Genomic DNA, 17,850 nt, shown 5'->3' with positions numbered 1-17,850 from the left:
CCTTCCATATTGTTCAAATAAGAATTTTTATGTAATATAAACTTTTTGAATAAGTAATTGCCTTTATGAACATTATTATCAAGACAATTCATTTCCAGACTTAGCATAAAACATTCTTCAAGTCTTCCATCAAGATTTTTTACTCTTAATGTATCTGTAAAGGGTACCTTTTGTATTATGGTATTGTGCAATGAAATTCTGCCCAGAAACTTTTGAAACAGTGAAAAATTACTGATCCAGAACATGCTACTAATATGTATGACCCACCGTTGTTAATATAAATGGTCACTTCAAATAACAGCACTGCAAGGTAAAATAAGACATAAGACAATGATGAAAAAGATTCAACACATTTATTCTATCAAACTAACAGTCATAATTATACAAACAATCTTTCATTTATATGAATGATGAAAAAAAAAGTAATTTAGAACCTTAAGAATTAAAAACTAAAAATACAAAGTCATTAAAATGATGTACCGTTTTGTTTTGTGTGTGACAATAATTCTAATTCTTTATACACTAAATCAGGAATTGTGTTGTTTCCCTTTGTATAAATTGTAAAACAACATACAATTTCTAAATATAATATAAACATCAAACATATATATACTTCAATATTTCTTTTATGTGTAGAACTCAACTTGCTTCGATGGTTATCTTTGGTCTGCCTAGCTTAATTTGTCCATCAAATTTGTCACAATTCATTTTTGGTTAGAAATAGTAAACCGTTTAGGTTACAATTAGTGAATTAGTTGATAGATTCCCAACAATCATTGAGCCGCGTCATGACAAAACCAACATAGTGCGTTTGCGACCAGCATTGTTCCAGACCAGCCTGCGCATCAGGATCCATGCTGTTCGCTATCAGTTTCTCTACTTGCTATAGGGTTTGTAAGCGAACAGCATGGATCCTGATCAGACTGTGCGGATGCGCAGGCTGGTCTGGATCCATGCTGGTCGCAAACGCACTATGTTGGTTTTGTCATGACACGGCTCATTTTATGTAGCATCTTTGATTGCATGGTCACCTGTCATTTTACACTATTAACTTCAAAGCTAGCGAAGGAAAAAGCTCAGAAGGAAAAGCTCAGATTGCAGTCTACCAGTTTGAGGTGCTATTAAAAGAATTTGATAATAGTGTTGTGATGATAGGATTAACATAGAGAAAACCAGAACGTCCAAAACTGCACGATTAAAAAATATAACAGGGTTTGTTTTATTGAATCCGTTCATAGAGGGTAGTGGTAATTGCAAGCTACCATCCATGCCCCCTTGTGCCGGATTTAAAGCAGATTTAAAGATTTAAACATTGAAAGATGAAATTTATGATCTGTTAGAAACATCCACAGTTTTCATAGAACCTTTATTGATAACATTTTGGACACACTTAAACTCTTACACAAGAATATCAGTATTTATTAACATTGCAATCATTTGCTATTTATCATATGTATACACAGTACACTTAGATATAGATATATACAATATAAAGAGAAAGAATTGTGTGTTACCATGGTATTTTATGCCATATATAATATGATAGTCTGTTATACAATATTGGCACAACAGATAATATACATGTATTTTACAGGCAAAAAGTGACACCCATTCACTTCTAGTTGATATATATTGTGTTTTCTCCCTTTGATCAACTGTTTACAAAATAGATAATATATTTAAATAATATATTTATAGTCCAAAAGTGACACCCATTCATTTCTAGTTGATATCAAATATATATTGTGTTGCCTCCCTTTGATCAACTGTGAATAGAACATAATTATACAATATTGGTACAACAGATAATATACATGTATTTTTACAGTCAAAAAGTGACACCCATTCATTTCTAATTGATATAAAATGTACATTGTGTTTTCTCCTTTTAGACCAATGAGATTGCAGCTATATTAATTTTAGATCATATGAATAGATAAATTCCCAATCTTCATGCATACTTGTATAAAGGGTACTGGTTTCTGGACACCAATATATGACCTCATATGGAAATGAGATTTCATACTTCTTTTCTGTTTTACAGTCATCGCTTACTCTAGATATGAAATGTCCCCAATGATCGCCTACTAAAAAGGACCCGTCTCCTAACAGTGCAATGCTACGACAATCATCACTTTTATACCTGCCTATCATCTCCCCCTGCCAGTTAAACCATATAATTGACTTCTTACTGTCAGATACATAGATTGATTGACTGTTTGTATCAACATATTTAGGTTCCCATAAAATATCATCACCATTTGAATCTTTTCCTACTTTTTCGAGTACATTGCCTTTTAAGTCCATAATAAGGAGTTTACCAGGATGTAAAAAAGTTACTGCAAGTTTTCCCTGATGATGACTGATACCATGACACTGGCCACCAACTTTCATTTTACTTTTCAGTGAGAGGGTATTGGAGGAGAAGGAAATGTACTGAATTTTTCCACTACCTGGTATTGTAACAGCAATTGTATCTATGTTGATAACTGTTATATCCCAGGGTTGTGATTTAAGTGATAGTTTTTTAATGACTTTTCCAGCCTCTTTTCCAATCTCTTTGTCTATCATTTCAATATATCCGTTCTCCGATGCTGCAAATAATAGGTTTGGAGGAGAAGCAGCCAATCCTGTTCTCAAATTAGATTTTTCAACAAAGGCACCACCTGACATTTTTATTACTACTTCAGATTGATTTGGTGGCTCAGCTGACTGTTTTGGATTTTTATGTTTCAAAGTTCCAAATGATTTCTCATTCTGAAGGAGTGTTTGGATGGCTTGGTTTGGTTTGAAGACATATTCATCAATATCTTCAGCTGCTGGTAGTTGTGATATTCCTTGTTTGCTATCTATAATCAGTTGTTGAGCTATTTTAAGTTCAGTAAACAGTTGATCAGCTTTCTTGTTCGTGTTGAGATGTTTGAGTGAGTCGGCAGACACTTGAAGAGATTTGACAAGATTCTCACAAGTTGTTTCTGTTGTTGTCAACTTTTTGTTGTTGTCATGTTGGATTGTTGTTGCTGTATCTTTAGCCTCTTTTTCTAGTTCATTTAATCTTTTATTAATCTCTTCTCTGAAGTTGTCTATGTGTGTTATAACATCTTCAAGAGAAGTTATGGATTCAGCTACTCTTTGTTTTTGATCTTTTGTAACCTTGCAGCATTTTTCTGTCATTTGGTCCAGGTCTTTCAAAGTTTTGTTGAACTCATTGCTGTCTAAAGTCTGTTGTGATATATCAGGTATGTAGTCTACATGGCAGGATGGTGGTGTGTGTTGAAGGGCAACACATACACTGCACAACAGTGCATCATGCTTATGACAATACAGCTTGATCACTTCTTTTGTGTGCTTAGAACATGGCGTTGTCAGACTGTCAGCCTGTTTAGTGGGAGTAGATTTTGATGCAATGTGAAGGTTTAGTTTCACGGGCATGTGCTCTTTGTCAAGAAGCTGATGATGCTGTGATGGTTTAGGTTTCCTGTGGGTGACGAAACATGCTTGGCATAAATGCTCCTTACAGTCCACACAGTATCCAAAGGCAGGTTGTCTGACATCATCTCTGTCACATGGCTGACAGTAAACTTCAAAATCTTCAGCACAACCTTGAGAAAGGGTAATTGCCTTTTCAGATGCCTTTTTTCCAGGCACAGCCATAATTAACCTGAAATTTTCACCTATAATATTAAGCATTTTAATAATTTGCTTGCATATAATTATTTGACATTTTAAATGGATTTTAAAAAAAGTACTTGATTCTAGTTGTACATGCTTTTATTTTGGGTATTAACACAGTTTAACCCATCTCAACTCTCAGTCATGTCACTGAAGTAGCAAACTGAAAACCTTCCTCTGTTATAACACTTATGTAAAGCCCCAAGGTGAGGGGTTACCTGTAGGGTTGAGGCATCAGAATTGCAACCTCAGTTTTTCCCTGCATGATAGTAAGAGGCGACTAATAGGGTTTGAATTACAGGAGCCCATGCATTTCTTAGCTCAAGCAAGTGAGGCGCTTTCTGACCCTTGGTGTTGCTTTAATTTTGTAACACCCAAGATTAGCAAAAAAAATTTTTTTGATTTTTGGCAGGATTAGCAATGATACCCGACCCAAGTACATGAGCAAAAATAAATATCATTCAATCAGTTAAAATCATTTGAAATTAGAAAATTTGTTTTTTAAATAATTTAAATAATAGTTATAGATTTATAGATTTTAGTTGACGATATATCACTGGTGGATGTATTACAAACCTGATATATAATAATTACACATGAAAAATGTCAACAAATTGATTTCTCATTGCTCGACTTTTTAAAAAAAGTCATTGTTATAGTCACGGCAGTGTTCCTGTTCCCATTGACAGTCAAGGTCAATTATTGTCTTTATACTTGGCCACAACAACCCTTTGGACAGGACCATCAAGTAGGCTAGACTAAACCTTAGATTAAACTAGACCTTCATACTAAAATGACCTTGACCTTCAAGGTCAAATATCTAAATTTTGCTTGATTTTAACTTTATTATTTTTGAATGGATTGTCTTCAAACGTGAACACAACAATCTTTTAGGATAGACCTTCAAGTTAACCAGTTAGACCTTGACATTCACTCATGAATGACTTTGACCTTCAAATTGAAGGTCAAATAACTTAAATTTTATTCTTTTTTACTGAAATGGCTATTACTTGGTAATTATATGCCCGAAAGAATTTCAGGCATATTATGTTATACCCCCTGGCGTCCGTCCGTCTGTCTGTCTTTCCGTCCGTCCGTTAGCAATTTGGTTTCCAGAGCATAACTTAAGTTCCATTTGGCCCACAATATTCAAACTTCATAGGATGATTGTCCATATTAGGTAGAAGATCCCTATTGTTTTTGAGGTCACAAGGTCAAAGGTCAAGGTCACTATGGCCTTAAAACTGAAAACAGTTTCTGAACATAACTTAAGTTCCATTTGGCCCACAGTGTTCAAACTTCATAGGATGATTGTCCATATATGGTAGAAGATCCCTATTGATTTTGGGGTCACAAGGTCAAGGTCACTATGACCTTAAAACTGAAAACAGTTTCCGGAGCATAACTTAAGTTCCATTTGGCCCACAGTGTTCAAACTTCATATGATGATTGTCCATATTGGGTAGAAGACCCCTATTGATTTTGGGGTCAAAAGGTCAAAGGTCAAGGTCACTATTACCTCAAAACTATAAACAGTTTCCGGAGTATAACTTAAGTTCCATTTGGCCCAGATTTCAAATTTCATAGGATGATTGTCCATATTGGGTAGAAGACCCCTATTGATTTTCAGGGTTGCCAACAGACTTGAAAAGTCAGGGAAATCTGATATTTTTTCAAGGTCAGGGCATTGTCAGGGAATTTTGAAAATTGGTCAGTGAAGAATAAAAATCCTAAAAAGTCAGGGAAAAGTCAGGGAAAAATAATTTTGAAGAAATTTTGAAGAATTTTTCTTCTTTGTATAAAGTAAAAACTGGAGAAAAAAACTCGTTAACCTCTTTTAAGAGCTAGAGCTTAGATATTAAGCATGAAACATTTTGTACAAATAAAAGCCATCAATTGGGTCAAAATTTGCCCAGTCAAGGGGGTCATTGTTTTTCCTTATATGCTTATATAAACTTAAAAATTCTTGTAACAAACCCAAAAGAGCTAGAGTTTAAATATTAAGCATGAAACATTTTCTAGTGTGTGTCTACCAAGTTTGTTCAAATAAAAGCCCTTGGGGTCAAATTAAGCCCCTCCCCAGGGGGTCACTGATTTTCCTTTTATGTACATAGTAAACACAAAAAAATATCTTATTTGAAAAATCCAAAGAGGTAGAGCTGTGTTATTTTGCATGAAACATCTTTTATTAAGTGTCTACCAAGTTTGTTAAAATAAAAGCCCTGGGGTCAAAATTGGCCCAGTCATGGAGGTCATTGATTTTCCTTATATGTATTTATAGTAAAAACTAAAAAGTTTTCTTTTAAAAAAACAAAAGAGCTAGAGCTTAGATATTTGGCATGTAACATTTTCCAATGGGTGTTTACCTACTTTGTTCAAAGAAAAGCCCTGGGGTCAAAATTATTCTTGTTCATGGAGAGTTTTTATATTCAGATGAGCAATTTCAGGGCCATCACGACCCTCTTGTTTTTTATTATATTGGCTATGGCAGTATTCTGTAGCTCAAGATAATAGTTTTGCTTCAGACTTGATCTTATCAAAAACATTTTACTGAACACAAAACTACCAAACTAAGATGTATAAAGCATGTTTTATTGACCATATTGTTAAAAGCATTAAAAAAAACAACAACAAAAAACTTATGGGTGCAGGGCTTTTTTTCACAGGTTGGGGGAGCAGCCCTGCCCTTAATTTTGGGGATACATTAATGGTATATTTGCAAAAGGGGAAGAAAAAACTTGATGTAAATTATATTTTGTGGGAAAACTGCATGATTTTAAAGAATTTCTTTTTGTGGAAACAGTCCTATAATGGCCCCTGCTATAGAAGGAAAAAAAGCCATGGGGTGAATTGGACGGCTGTAGGGGAGGTGGAGACCGTTTAAGTTTGGTAGTTTTAGTCAGTGAAAAACCTAATTTGGTCAGGGAAAAGTCAGGGAATTTTATTTATCTATGATGCTGGCAACCCTGATTTTGGGGTTAATATGTCAAAGGTCAAGGTCACTATTACCTTAAAACTGAAAACAGCTTAAGTTCCATTTGGCCCACAGTGTTCAAACTTGATAGTATGATTGTCCATTTTGGGTAGAAGACCCGTATTGATTTTGGGGTCACAAGGTCAAAGGTCAAGGCCACTATAACCTTAAAACTAAAAACAGTTTCTGGAGCATAACTTAAGTTCCATTTGGCCCACAGTGACCAAACTTCATAGGATGATTGTCCATATTGGGTTGAAGACCCCTATTGATTTTGGGACCACAAGGTCAAAGGTCAAGGTCACTATTACTTATAAATTGAAAACAGTTTCTTGAGCATAACTTAAGTTCCATTTGGACCACAAAATTGAAACTTCAAAGGAGGATTGTTTTGTGAAGGAGGTAATACTTTATTTAATTCCCATGTCTTACAAATGCTTCATCTTTACTGAAAAAAAATCACTTTCGGGCATATAATGCTACGCCTAGCGGTGCTCTTGTTTATGAATAGATTGACTTCAAATTTAGACACATTCTTTAGGATAAGACCTTCATGTATATCAAACGCAAATTGACCTTCAATGGCTCAATTATGACCTGTCCTTGAAGATTAGTTTATTGAATTTCACTGATTTTTTATATTATTGACCATAACTTGGTAATTAATTAATGGAGTACCTTCATCCTTGAACCTTTTGGACAAGACCTTCTAAAAGGTTGAACTGACTTTGACTTTGAGTTTTAAATGACCTTGACCATGAAGGTCAAATTATTGCATTTTGGTTAAATTGTCATAAGTTTGTTATTTATGTAGGAATTCGAATTATACTTGCACAAAACAAGACTTTTTTCCAAACAGACATGTTGAATAATTTAGATGTGACTTTGACCTTTAACTGACCTTGACTGTCAAGGTCATATTAATGAAATTCTCTTGTTCTTTGCAGTAACTGGCTGTAACTTTTATTCATTAACGGATTTACTTCATATTGAGACACAACATCTCTTAGGTAAAGACCATGTGTGTCAGACTCAATTTGACGGTGACTCATGTTTGACCTTGACCTTGAAGGTTAAATTATTGAATATTCACTGATAATTGCTATAATTGGCTGACTGTTAAATTTTTGTAAAGTTAATTTTGTTATTTATGTATGAATTTGATTGATGCATGGACAAAACAAGACTTTTGACCAAACCAACATGTTGAATAATTTAGATATGAGCTCGACTTAAATTATTTAAAATTTAGCTCACCTGACCACGAAGTGGTCAAGGTGAGGTATAGTGATGGGGCTATGTCCGGCGTCGGGCGTCGTGGGTTGTTAACAGTCTAGCAGTCACAGTTTTGATTGGATCATCATCAAACTTTGTCAGAATGTTTGTCTCAATGAAATACAGATCGAGTTCGTAGATGGGTTATCTCGGGTCAAAAACTAGGTCACAGGAGCTAAAAATAGAAAAAGCTTGTTAACACTCTAGTGGCTGCAGTTTTCATCCAAATATTCTTGAAAATTGTCAGGAAGGTTGTTTCAGTGATATGTAGGTCAAGATCGAAGATGGGTCATCTCAGGTCAAAAACAAGGTCACAGGAGCTAAAAATAGAAAAAGCTTGTTAACACTCTAGTGGCTGCAGTTTTCATCCAAATATTCTGGAAATTTGTCAGGAAAGTTGTTTTGATGATATCTATGTCAAGTTTGAAGATGGGTCATGTCCGGTCAAAAACTAGGTCACAGGAGCTAAAATAGAAAAAGCTTGTTAACACTCTAGTGGCTGCAGTTTTCATCCAAATATTCATGAAATTTGTCAGGAAGGTTGTTTTGATGATATCTAGGTCAAGTTCGAAGATGGGTCATCTCCGGTCAAAAACTAGGTCACAGGAGCTAAAAATAGAAAAAGCTTGTTAACACTCTAGTGGCTGCAGTTTTCATCCAAATATTCTGGAAATTTGTCAGGAAAGTTGTTTTGATGATATCTAGGTCAAGTTCGAAGATGGGTCATCTCCGGTCAAAAACTAGGTCACAGGAGCTAAAAATAGAAAAAGCTTGTTAACACTCTAGGGGCTGCAGTTTTCATCCAAATATTCTGGAAATTTGTCAGGAAGGTTGTTTAGATGATATCTAAATTAAGTTTGAAGATGGGTCATCTCCGGTCAAAAACTAGGTCACAGGAGCTAAAAATAGAAAAAGCTCGTTAACACTCTAGTGGCTGCAGTTTTCATCCAAAAATTCTGGAAATTTGTCAAGAAGGTTGTTTTGATGATATCTAAGTCAAGTTTGAAGATGGGTCATCTCCGGTCAAAAACTAGGTCACAGGAGCTAAAAATAGAAAAGCTTGTTAACACATTAGGGGCTGCAGTTTTCATCCAAATATTCTGTAAATTTGTCAGGAAGGTTGTTTTGATGATTTCTAGGTCAAGTTGAAGATGGGTTATTTCTGGTAAAAAACTAGGTCACAGGCGCTAAAAATAGAAAAAGCTTGTAAACACTCTAGTGGCTGCAGTATTGATTCAAATATTCTGGAAATTTGTCAGGAAGGTTGTTTTGATGATTTCTGGGTCAAATTCGAAGATGGGTCATCTCAGGTCAAAAACTAGGTCACAGGAGCTAAAAATAGAAAAAGCTTGTTTACACTCAAGTGGCTTCAGTTTTGATTCAAATATTCTTGAAATTTGTCAGGAAGGTTGTTTTGATGATTTCTGGGTCAAGTGCTAAGATTGGTCATGTCCGGTCAAAAACTAGGTCACAGGAGCTAAAAATAGAAAAATCTTTTTAACACTCTAGTGGCTGCAGTTTTGATCCAAATTTCCTGGAAATTGGTCAGGAAGGTTGTTTTGATGATTCTAGGTCAAGTTTGAATATGGGTCGTGTCCATTCAAAAATTAGGTCACATTGCCCAAATATGGAAAAATCTTTATAGCACACTAGAGGTCACATGTTTGACTCAGTTGTCATCAAACTTGGCCATGATGCTTATTTAAGACATTGCTTGGATGTGGTTGTGTCAGGTGAGCGATCCAGGGCCATCATGGCCCTCTTGTTCTTTTTATTTTTAGCTCACCTGTCACAAAGTGACAGGGTGAGCTTTTGTCATCGCTTTTCGTCCGGCGTCCGTCCATCCGGCGTCCGTCCATCGTCCGTCCGTCCGTAAACTTTTACTTTAAATGACATCTCCTCATAAACCACTAAGCCAATTTCATCCAAACTTCACAGGAATGTTCCTTTGGTGGTCACCTTTAAAAATTGTTCAAAGAATTTAATTCCATGCAGAACTCTGGTTGCCATGGCAACCGAAAGAAAAAACTTTAAATATCTTCTTTTAAAAAACCATAAGAGCTAGAGCTAAGATATTTGGCATGAAACATTTTCTAGTGAGTGTCTAACAAGTTTGTTCAAATAAAAGCCCTGGGGTCAAAATTGGCCCCGCCCCGGGGGGGTCATTGATTTTCCCTATATGCATATAGTAAAAACTTAAAAATTCTTCTTTTAAAGAACCCAAATAGCTAGAGTTAAGATATTTAGCATGAAACATGTTCTAATGGGTGTCTACCAAGTTTGTTGAAATAAACGCCCTGGGGTCAAAATTGGCCCCACCCCTGGGGGTCATTGATTTTCCCTATATGCATATAGTAAAAACTTTAAAAATCTTCTTTTAAAGAACTCAAAGAGCTATGGCTAAGATATTGAGCATCAAACATGTTCTAATAGGTGTCTACCAAGTTTGTTCAAATAAAAGCCCTGGGGTCAAAATTGGCCCCGCCCCGGGGGGTCATTGATTTTCCCTATATGCATATAGTAAGAACTTAAAAATCTTCTTTTAAAGAATCAAAAGAGTTAGAGCTAAGATATTTAGCATGAAACATGTTCTAATAGGTGTCTACCAAGTTTGTTAAAATAAAAGCCCTGGGGTCAAAATTGGCACCGCCCCGGGGGTCATTGATTTTCCTTATATGTGTATAGCAAAAACTTTAAAAATCTTCTTTTAAAGAACTCAAAGAGCTATGGCTAAGATATTGAGCATCAAACATGTTCTAATAGGTGTCTACCAAGATTGTTCAAATAAAAGCCCTGGGGTCAAAATTGGCCCCGCCCCGGGGTGTCATTGATTTTCCCTATATGCATATAGTAAAAACTTAAAAAATCTTCTTTTAAAGAACTCAAAGAGCTATGGCTAAGATATTTAGCATCAAACATATTCTAATAGGTGTCTACCAAGTTTGTTAAAATAAAAGCCCTGGGGTCAAATTGGCACCGCCCCGGGGGTCATTGATTTTCCTTATATGTGTATAGCAAAAACTTGAAAAATCTTCTTTGAAAAAACCCAAATAGCTAGAGTTAAGATATTTAGCATGAAACATGTTCTTATGGGTGTCTACCAAGTTTGTTCAAATAAAAGCCCTGGGGTCAAAATTGGCCCCGCCCTGGGGGTCATTGATTTTCCCTATATGCATATAGTAAAAACTTAAAAAATCTTCTTTTAAAGAACTCAAAGAGCTATGGCTAAGATATTGAGCATCAAACATGTTCTAATAGGTGTCTACCAAGTTTGTTCAAATAAAAGCCCTTGGGTCAAAATTGGCCCCGCCCCAGGGGGTCATTGATTTTCCCTATATGCGTATAGTAAAAACTTAAAAAATCTTCTTTTAAAGAACCAAAAGAGTTAGAGCTAAGATATTTAGCATGAAACATGTTCTAATAGGTGTCTACCAAGTTTGTTCAAATAAAAGCCCTGGGGTCAAAATTGGTCTCGCCCCAGGGGGTCATTGATTTTCCCTATATGCATATAGTAAAAACTTAAAAAATCTTCTTTTAAAGAACCAAAAGAGTTAGAGCTAAGATATTTAGCATGAAACATGTTCTAATAAGTGTCTACCAAGTTTGTTCAAATAAAAGCCCTGGGTTAAAATTGGCCCCGCCCCGGGGGGTCATTGATTTTCCCTATATGCATATAGAAAAAAAATTAAAAAATCTTCTTTTAAAGAACTCAAAGAGCTATGGCTAAGATATTTTGCATCAAAAATGTTCTAATAGGTGTCTACAAAGTTTGTTCAAATAAAAGCCCTGGGGTCAAAACTGGCCAGGCCCCAGGGGTGTCATTGTTTTTAACTATATGTGTATAGTAAAAACTTTAAAAAAATCTTCTTTTAAAAAGCCCAATGAGCTAGAGCATGAAACATCTTCTTATTGGTGTCTACCAAGTTTGTGCAAATAAAAGCCCTTGGGTTAAATTGGCCCTGCAACGTTGGGGGGGGGGGGCCTATATACAGGTGAGCGACCTCAGGGCCATCATGGCCCTCTTGTTTATCTATTTACAGAAATAAATCATACTTAGATCAAACAACAAGCGTGACTAGACAGACCTATTATAATAAAAAAAGGGAAAACTTAATTTTTATGCCACCGCAGCATTTGCGATGCGGTGGCATATAGCGATTCACCTGTGTGTATGTGTGTGTGTGTTTGTGTGTGTGTTATATAGTGAACTTAAAAAATCTTCTTGTGAAAAACCACTAGTCCAATTTCAACCAAACTTGGCAGGATTGTTCCTTGGATGAAGGGCTTCCAAAGTTGTTCAAAGAATTTCATTCCATGCAGAAATCTGGTTGCCATGGCAACCAAAAGGAATTATAAGAATAAATTGAAAAAATCTTCTTGTTAAGACCCAAAAGGCCTAGAGCTTAGATATTTTGCATAAGGCATTGTCTGGTAGACCTCTAACAAGATTGTTCAAATTATAGCCCTGGGGTCAAAATTGGCCCCGCCCCGGGGGTCATTGATTTTCACTATGTGCATATAGTAAAAACTTAAAATACCTTCTTGTAAAAACCCAAAAGGCCTAGAGCTTAGATATTTTGCATAAGGCATCATCTGGTAGACCCTTACCAAGATTGTTCAAATTATAGCCCTTGGGTCAAAATCGGCCCCGCCCCGGGTCATTGATTTTCGCTATATGTACATATAGTAAAAAGTTAAAACACCTTCTTGTAAAGACCCAAAAGGCTTAGAGCTTAGATATTTTGCATAAGGCATTGTCTGGTAGACATATCTACCCAGATTGTTCAAATTATAGCCCTGGGGTCAAAATAGGCCCGCCCCAGGGGTCATTGGTTTTCCTTATATGTATATAGTAAAAACTTAAAAAAAATTCTTCTAGCAATTGACAAATGCTAACTGTTAGATATTTTGCATGAAACATTGTGTTGTTAAACTCTAGCAAGATTGTTCAAATTATAGCCCTGGGGTCAAAATTGTCCCCGCCCTGGGGGTCATTGATTCAATATATACATATAGTAAAAAATAAAAAAATCTTATTGTCTGAAGGTACAAGGCTTAGAGCTTTAATATTTGTTAAATAATATCATCTAAAGGTACTCTACCAAAGTTGTTCAAATTTTGCCTCTTGTGTCAAAATTAGCCCCGCCCCTTGGAGCCATAAGTTTATCCTATATGTATATAGTTAAAACTTAAAAAATCATCTTCTCTAAATTTACAAAGGATAAAGTTAAGATATTTTGCATGAAACATTGTGTAGTGAACCTCTAGCAAGATTGTTCAAATTATAGCCCTGGGGTCAAAATTGGTTCCGCCCCGGGGGTCATTGATTTTCATTATTTAAAAACAAAATTTTGTCTGAAGGTTCAAGGCATAGAGCTTTGATGTTTGATATATAATATCATCTATAGGTCCTCTACCAAAGTTGTTCAAATGTCAAAAATTGGCCCTGCCCAGGGGCAGTGATTCTCATTATGTACACGTAGTAAAAACAGAAAAGAAAACAAATGTTTTCTGAGTGGGAGAAAGCTATAGCTTAGATATTTGACTTGAAATGTTGTTTGGTGGACCTGTATCAAGATTGTTATTAAACCCTTGGGTCAAAATTATGCCTTGCCCAAGGGGACAGTGACCTACTTTCTTGTCCTTTGATGTACAGCAATGACATTTTGACCATGTGCACAGTTTTAGTTGTAAAATTGAATTTTGACCTAGATTTTGATGATGTGACCTACTTTCTTGTCCTTTGATGTACAGCTATGAAATTTGAACCATGCGGTGGCATAGCATTTTTTATACGCCCGTTTGAAAAACGGGACGTATTATGGGAACGCCCCTGGCGGGCGGGTGGGCGTGCGGCGTCCATTTTTGTCCGGAGCATATCTCCTACATGTATGGAGGGATTTAATGAAACTTCATAGAAATGTTCATCACTATGAGGAGCAGTGTCACGCACATGAACCAGGTCTCTAGGTCAAGGTCACACTTAAAGCTCATTGAAAAATGCTTGTCCGGAGCAAAACTTCCACATGTATAGAGGGATTTCAATATAACTTGGCACAAATGTTCACCATTGTGAGGCGGAGTGTAGCGCACAAGATTCAGGTCCTTGCGGCCAAGGTCAAGGTCACACATAGAGGTCAAAGTTCAGATAAAAATATGAAGATGTGTATATGGACCATTTTAGTCATCATTTATTGAGGGATTGTAACACAAATGGTCGTTATCAAGACTATTGCTGTGATACATATAATTTAGGTCAATATATACAAGGTCAAGGTCACTAAAGATGATGAAATATCCAGATTTTGTCCGGAGCATATCTCCTACACGCATGGAGGGATTTTAATGAAATTTCATAGAAATGTTCACCATTATGAAAAGCCATGTCACGCACATGAACTAGGTCTCTAGGTCAAAGGTCAAGGTCACACTAAGAGCTCATTAAAAAAAGCTTGTTCAGAGCAAAACTTCCACATGCATAGAGGGATTTCAATATAACTTGGCACAAATGTTCACCATTGTGAGGCGGAGTGTCGCGCACAAAATTTAGGTCCCTGCAGCCAAGGTCAAGGTCACACATAGAGGTCAAAGTTTAGATAAAAATATGAAGATGTGTATAGGGACGATTTAATCATCATTTATTGAGGGATTGTAACACAAATGGTCATTATCATGACTACGGCTGTGACACATGTACTTTAGGTCAATATATGCAAGGTCAAGGTCACTAAAGATGGTGAAATATCCAGATTTTGTCTGGAGCATATCTCCTACATGTATGGAAGAATTTTTATAATACTTTATGGAAATGTTCACCACCATGATATGTATTGCTCCATGCATGATCCAGGTCTCCAGGTCAAAGGTCAAGGTCACACTTAGAGCTCATTGAAAAACGCTTGTCCGGAGCAAAACTTCTACATTCATAGGGGGATTTCAATATAACTTGGCACAAATGTTCACCATTGTGAGGCTGAGTGTCGCACACAAAATTCAGATCCCTGCGACCAAAGTCAAGGTTACACATAGAGGTCAAAGTTCAGATAAAAATTAAAGATGTGTATAGGGACCATTTAGTCATCATTTATTGATGGATTGTAGCACAAATGGTAACTATCATGACTACAGGTGTGACACATTTAATATAGGTTAATATTTGCAAGGTCAAGGTCACTGGAGATGATTAAATATCCAGATGTTGTCCGGAGCATATTTTCTACATGCATGGAGGAATTTTAATGTTACTTTATAGAATTGTTCACCACCATGAGACGTAGTGCCCTGCACATGAACCAAGTCTCTAGGTCAAAGGTGAAGGTCACAGTTAGAGCTCATAGAAAAACGCTTGTCTGGAGCAAAACTTCTACATGCATAGAGGGATTTCAATATAATTTGGCACAAATGTTCATCATTGTGAGGCTGAGTGCCGTGCATAAAATTCAGGTCCCTGCGACCAAGGTCAAGGTCACACATCCTGTGCATATCTTCCCTACTGATTTGTTTTAAGGTTCATTTAACAACACAGTGCCAAGAATAAAAACTTGCTTGCTATAGATAACACTTATCCATAATGCCCCCATCTCCATCTAAAGCTTTCGTAAACGGGCGTATTTTGTGACTATGGCACCCTTGTCTCAAATGCAATCTTGTTTTTTAAAGGTTTTTAAAGATTTGTTTAAACCATTTATTTGTTTTTGTATAGAAAAAATAAAAAAGTCCATTATTATGCCCCCCACCAGGTGGTGGCCTTTGTTGGTTTTAACACAAACAAGAAAGAGTGTTTTCTAAGTTGAGGCAGCCCAAAATGCATTTGAGTAGACAGACAGTCATTTTGGCCTTCATAAAATCCCACCAACAGCTCTGTTAGTAACTCAATTTGTCATAGCTTTGACTTTTGGATTGTCATGAAAGTTTGATACTTGATTAATTGTGAACAACATGAGCAGATTAAGTGTAACTGCATGTTTTACATAAATGTACATGTTTTATTGTTATTTTATGGTAAGTGATAAGTTTTTGTGATGGGCGAAGCAAAAGCCCATGAGTTTTATAAGGAGGTAAGCGTTAAAACAGGGTGTCGTATAATATGTTAGCAGTGAAGATACAGTCAAAACTGCCATAGTGACGCACTGTATTCAGTGACTTCCTGTCTTATGTGACCCTGTTTGAGTTGCCCAACAATTTTGGCTATAAAGTTGGACTGTATTAAGCGACTCAGTGTGTAACATGACTAGAGACAGTGATTTGTCCTTAACCCTTTCCTTCGTGAGCATATTGTGAAAAATGGCCGTTTTCATTGAAAAGCCTCCTGTTACAAGTTCAAATTGCTATGAAACTATGAAATATGTTTCAATACTAATGAAACTTGGCACAAATTTGACTGGACCATAGCCTCTGTAACAACATGCTCATTCTGAAATTTCCTGTTACCATGGCAATGGGGGGATGCCTCAAAGTTGCCAAAAAGCACTATTTTGCATTGTTTTTTCCCATCAAAACTGATTTCAAAGTGCTGCAACTTCTCAATGGATTGAGATAGAGTAAAAGGCTTTTAAGCGTTGGTTACAAGTTAGATAGATCTGAGGCAATTTTAGCCTGACACATGTCCAAAATTTTCTTGTCAATGAGGGTTGTTGCCCCCTACAAACCATGTAACAGAGGAGGGGGCACATCTACCTTCTGGCAACCCCTTGATGTACCTTTTTGATAGTTGGCGGCACCGAGAAAGTGATCTTTTTTTTTATCAATATTTCTCAAATGAAAAACAGTGTTTGGGGCCCAAATAGGGCATTTTGTCACTGTTTGAGGCCTCAAGAGGGGGGGGGGGGTAAAACGCCGTCAAAGCACGTCTATATGAGATAAACAGTTAAAGTGCATATCACTGTTTCAAGCAACAATGTTATGAAAAACAACAGATTTGGTATTTTGATATTGAAATCCCTTAAACTTCAAATGGACTGATCGAAATCATATACCTTACTGCGTTAGTAACGCAGTAGAAATATGGTGATAAATACTGCAGTATCCGTGAGTGAGTCATAAATTGTAAGTTTTTACTGAAGTCTTGGATTTTTTTCACTTTTCTTAAACTAATAATACATTTTTCTCAAATTTGAATTTCTTGCAATATTTTGGCTCATCTGGAGGCATGCAGCTTTAAATAATTGTTCCTTTAACAAAATATAGATGTAAAAGTGAATAGAAATATAAATGGTGAAACAAATGAATATTAAAATGACTTACCACTGTTATACGTATGAACCATAGGATTTAGTTTATTATCAGGAAAATATTATGTCCCTATCAAGCTGAATGTTTTAAGACAACTGTTGTAAGTTTCCTTGAAAAGCAAAATGTGTTAAAAGGACAAATTTTGTAGCAGGAACTAAATATAATACAAGTAGTTCTTATTAAGTGTTTGAAAAGTACTTGAAGTAGTGATAGTGAGTTATTATTCTAGCTAACGCAATTCACACTGTTTCCTATAATGTATTAAGGGCAATCTGATTTAAGTTCAGACCTACTTAAGTTACTTCCTTGCATGTAGATCTGATTGGCAATGTATTTGTTTCACCTTCATTGTTATTCAGATTTCCCGGAGAAAGCTATTTTTCGCTCGACTTTTTATAACCCCGAAACAAAGTTTGGGGGGGGGGGTGTATAGAGGAGTCACTCTGTTGTCGGTTCACAAGCACATTGAGAGGAAGTGCAGTGCACAAGAACCATAACTCCATCTTGTCTAATTACAGAGTTATTGCCCGTTGTTACTTTTTTCTTGTCCGAAACATAATTTGAAAGCTACTGGTTGGAATTCAAAACAACTTCATACAATGGTAAAGCACAATAAGAGGAAGTGCAGTGCACAAGAACCATAACTCCATGTAAAGTAATGATAGAGTTATTGCCCTTTGTTACTTTTCCGTTGCATT

At 36.1% G+C, this 17,850-nt stretch overlaps 1 protein-coding gene across 2 annotated transcripts; it reads right to left on the bottom strand.

Moving 5' to 3' along the window:
* Positions 1-340: 340 nt before the first annotated feature.
* On the bottom strand, positions 341-17,516 carry LOC132719374 (E3 ubiquitin-protein ligase TRIM71-like). 2 transcript variants are annotated; one of them, XM_060703138.1, is made up of 2 exons: positions 17,165-17,516; positions 341-3,674 (listed from the first exon to the last, which is right to left on the bottom strand). In XM_060703138.1, the coding sequence occupies exons 1-2, from the start codon at positions 17,184-17,186 to the stop codon at positions 1,909-1,911; spliced, it is 1,788 nt and encodes a 595-aa protein (XP_060559121.1). In that variant the 5' UTR covers positions 17,187-17,516; the 3' UTR covers positions 341-1,908. The 2 variants fall into 2 exon arrangements, with proteins under 2 accessions (XP_060559121.1, XP_060559122.1); XM_060703139.1 differs by having other exon boundaries at positions 341-3,661; positions 17,165-17,504.
* Between the last annotated feature and the right edge of the window lie 334 nt (positions 17,517-17,850).

The sequence above is a fragment of the Ruditapes philippinarum genome, unplaced genomic scaffold, assembly GCF_026571515.1.
Source record: "Ruditapes philippinarum isolate M1 unplaced genomic scaffold, ASM2657151v2 ctg196_1_1_1_1, whole genome shotgun sequence".
Classification (NCBI taxonomy): Eukaryota; Metazoa; Mollusca; class Bivalvia; order Venerida; family Veneridae; genus Ruditapes; species Ruditapes philippinarum.
Note: the sequence above shows the minus strand (reverse complement) of the source record. Positions and strands in the feature narration are given on the sequence as shown.

Excerpts from the sequence above, each read along its gene's own strand:
- LOC132719374 (XM_060703138.1), bottom strand. The coding sequence starts at position 17,186 with ATGGTTCATACGTATAACAGTG. Across the intron at positions 3,675-17,164 it reads GGTTCATACGTATAACAGTG|GTGAAAATTTCAGGTTAATT; the intron begins GTAAGTCATTTT and ends TTAATATTATAG.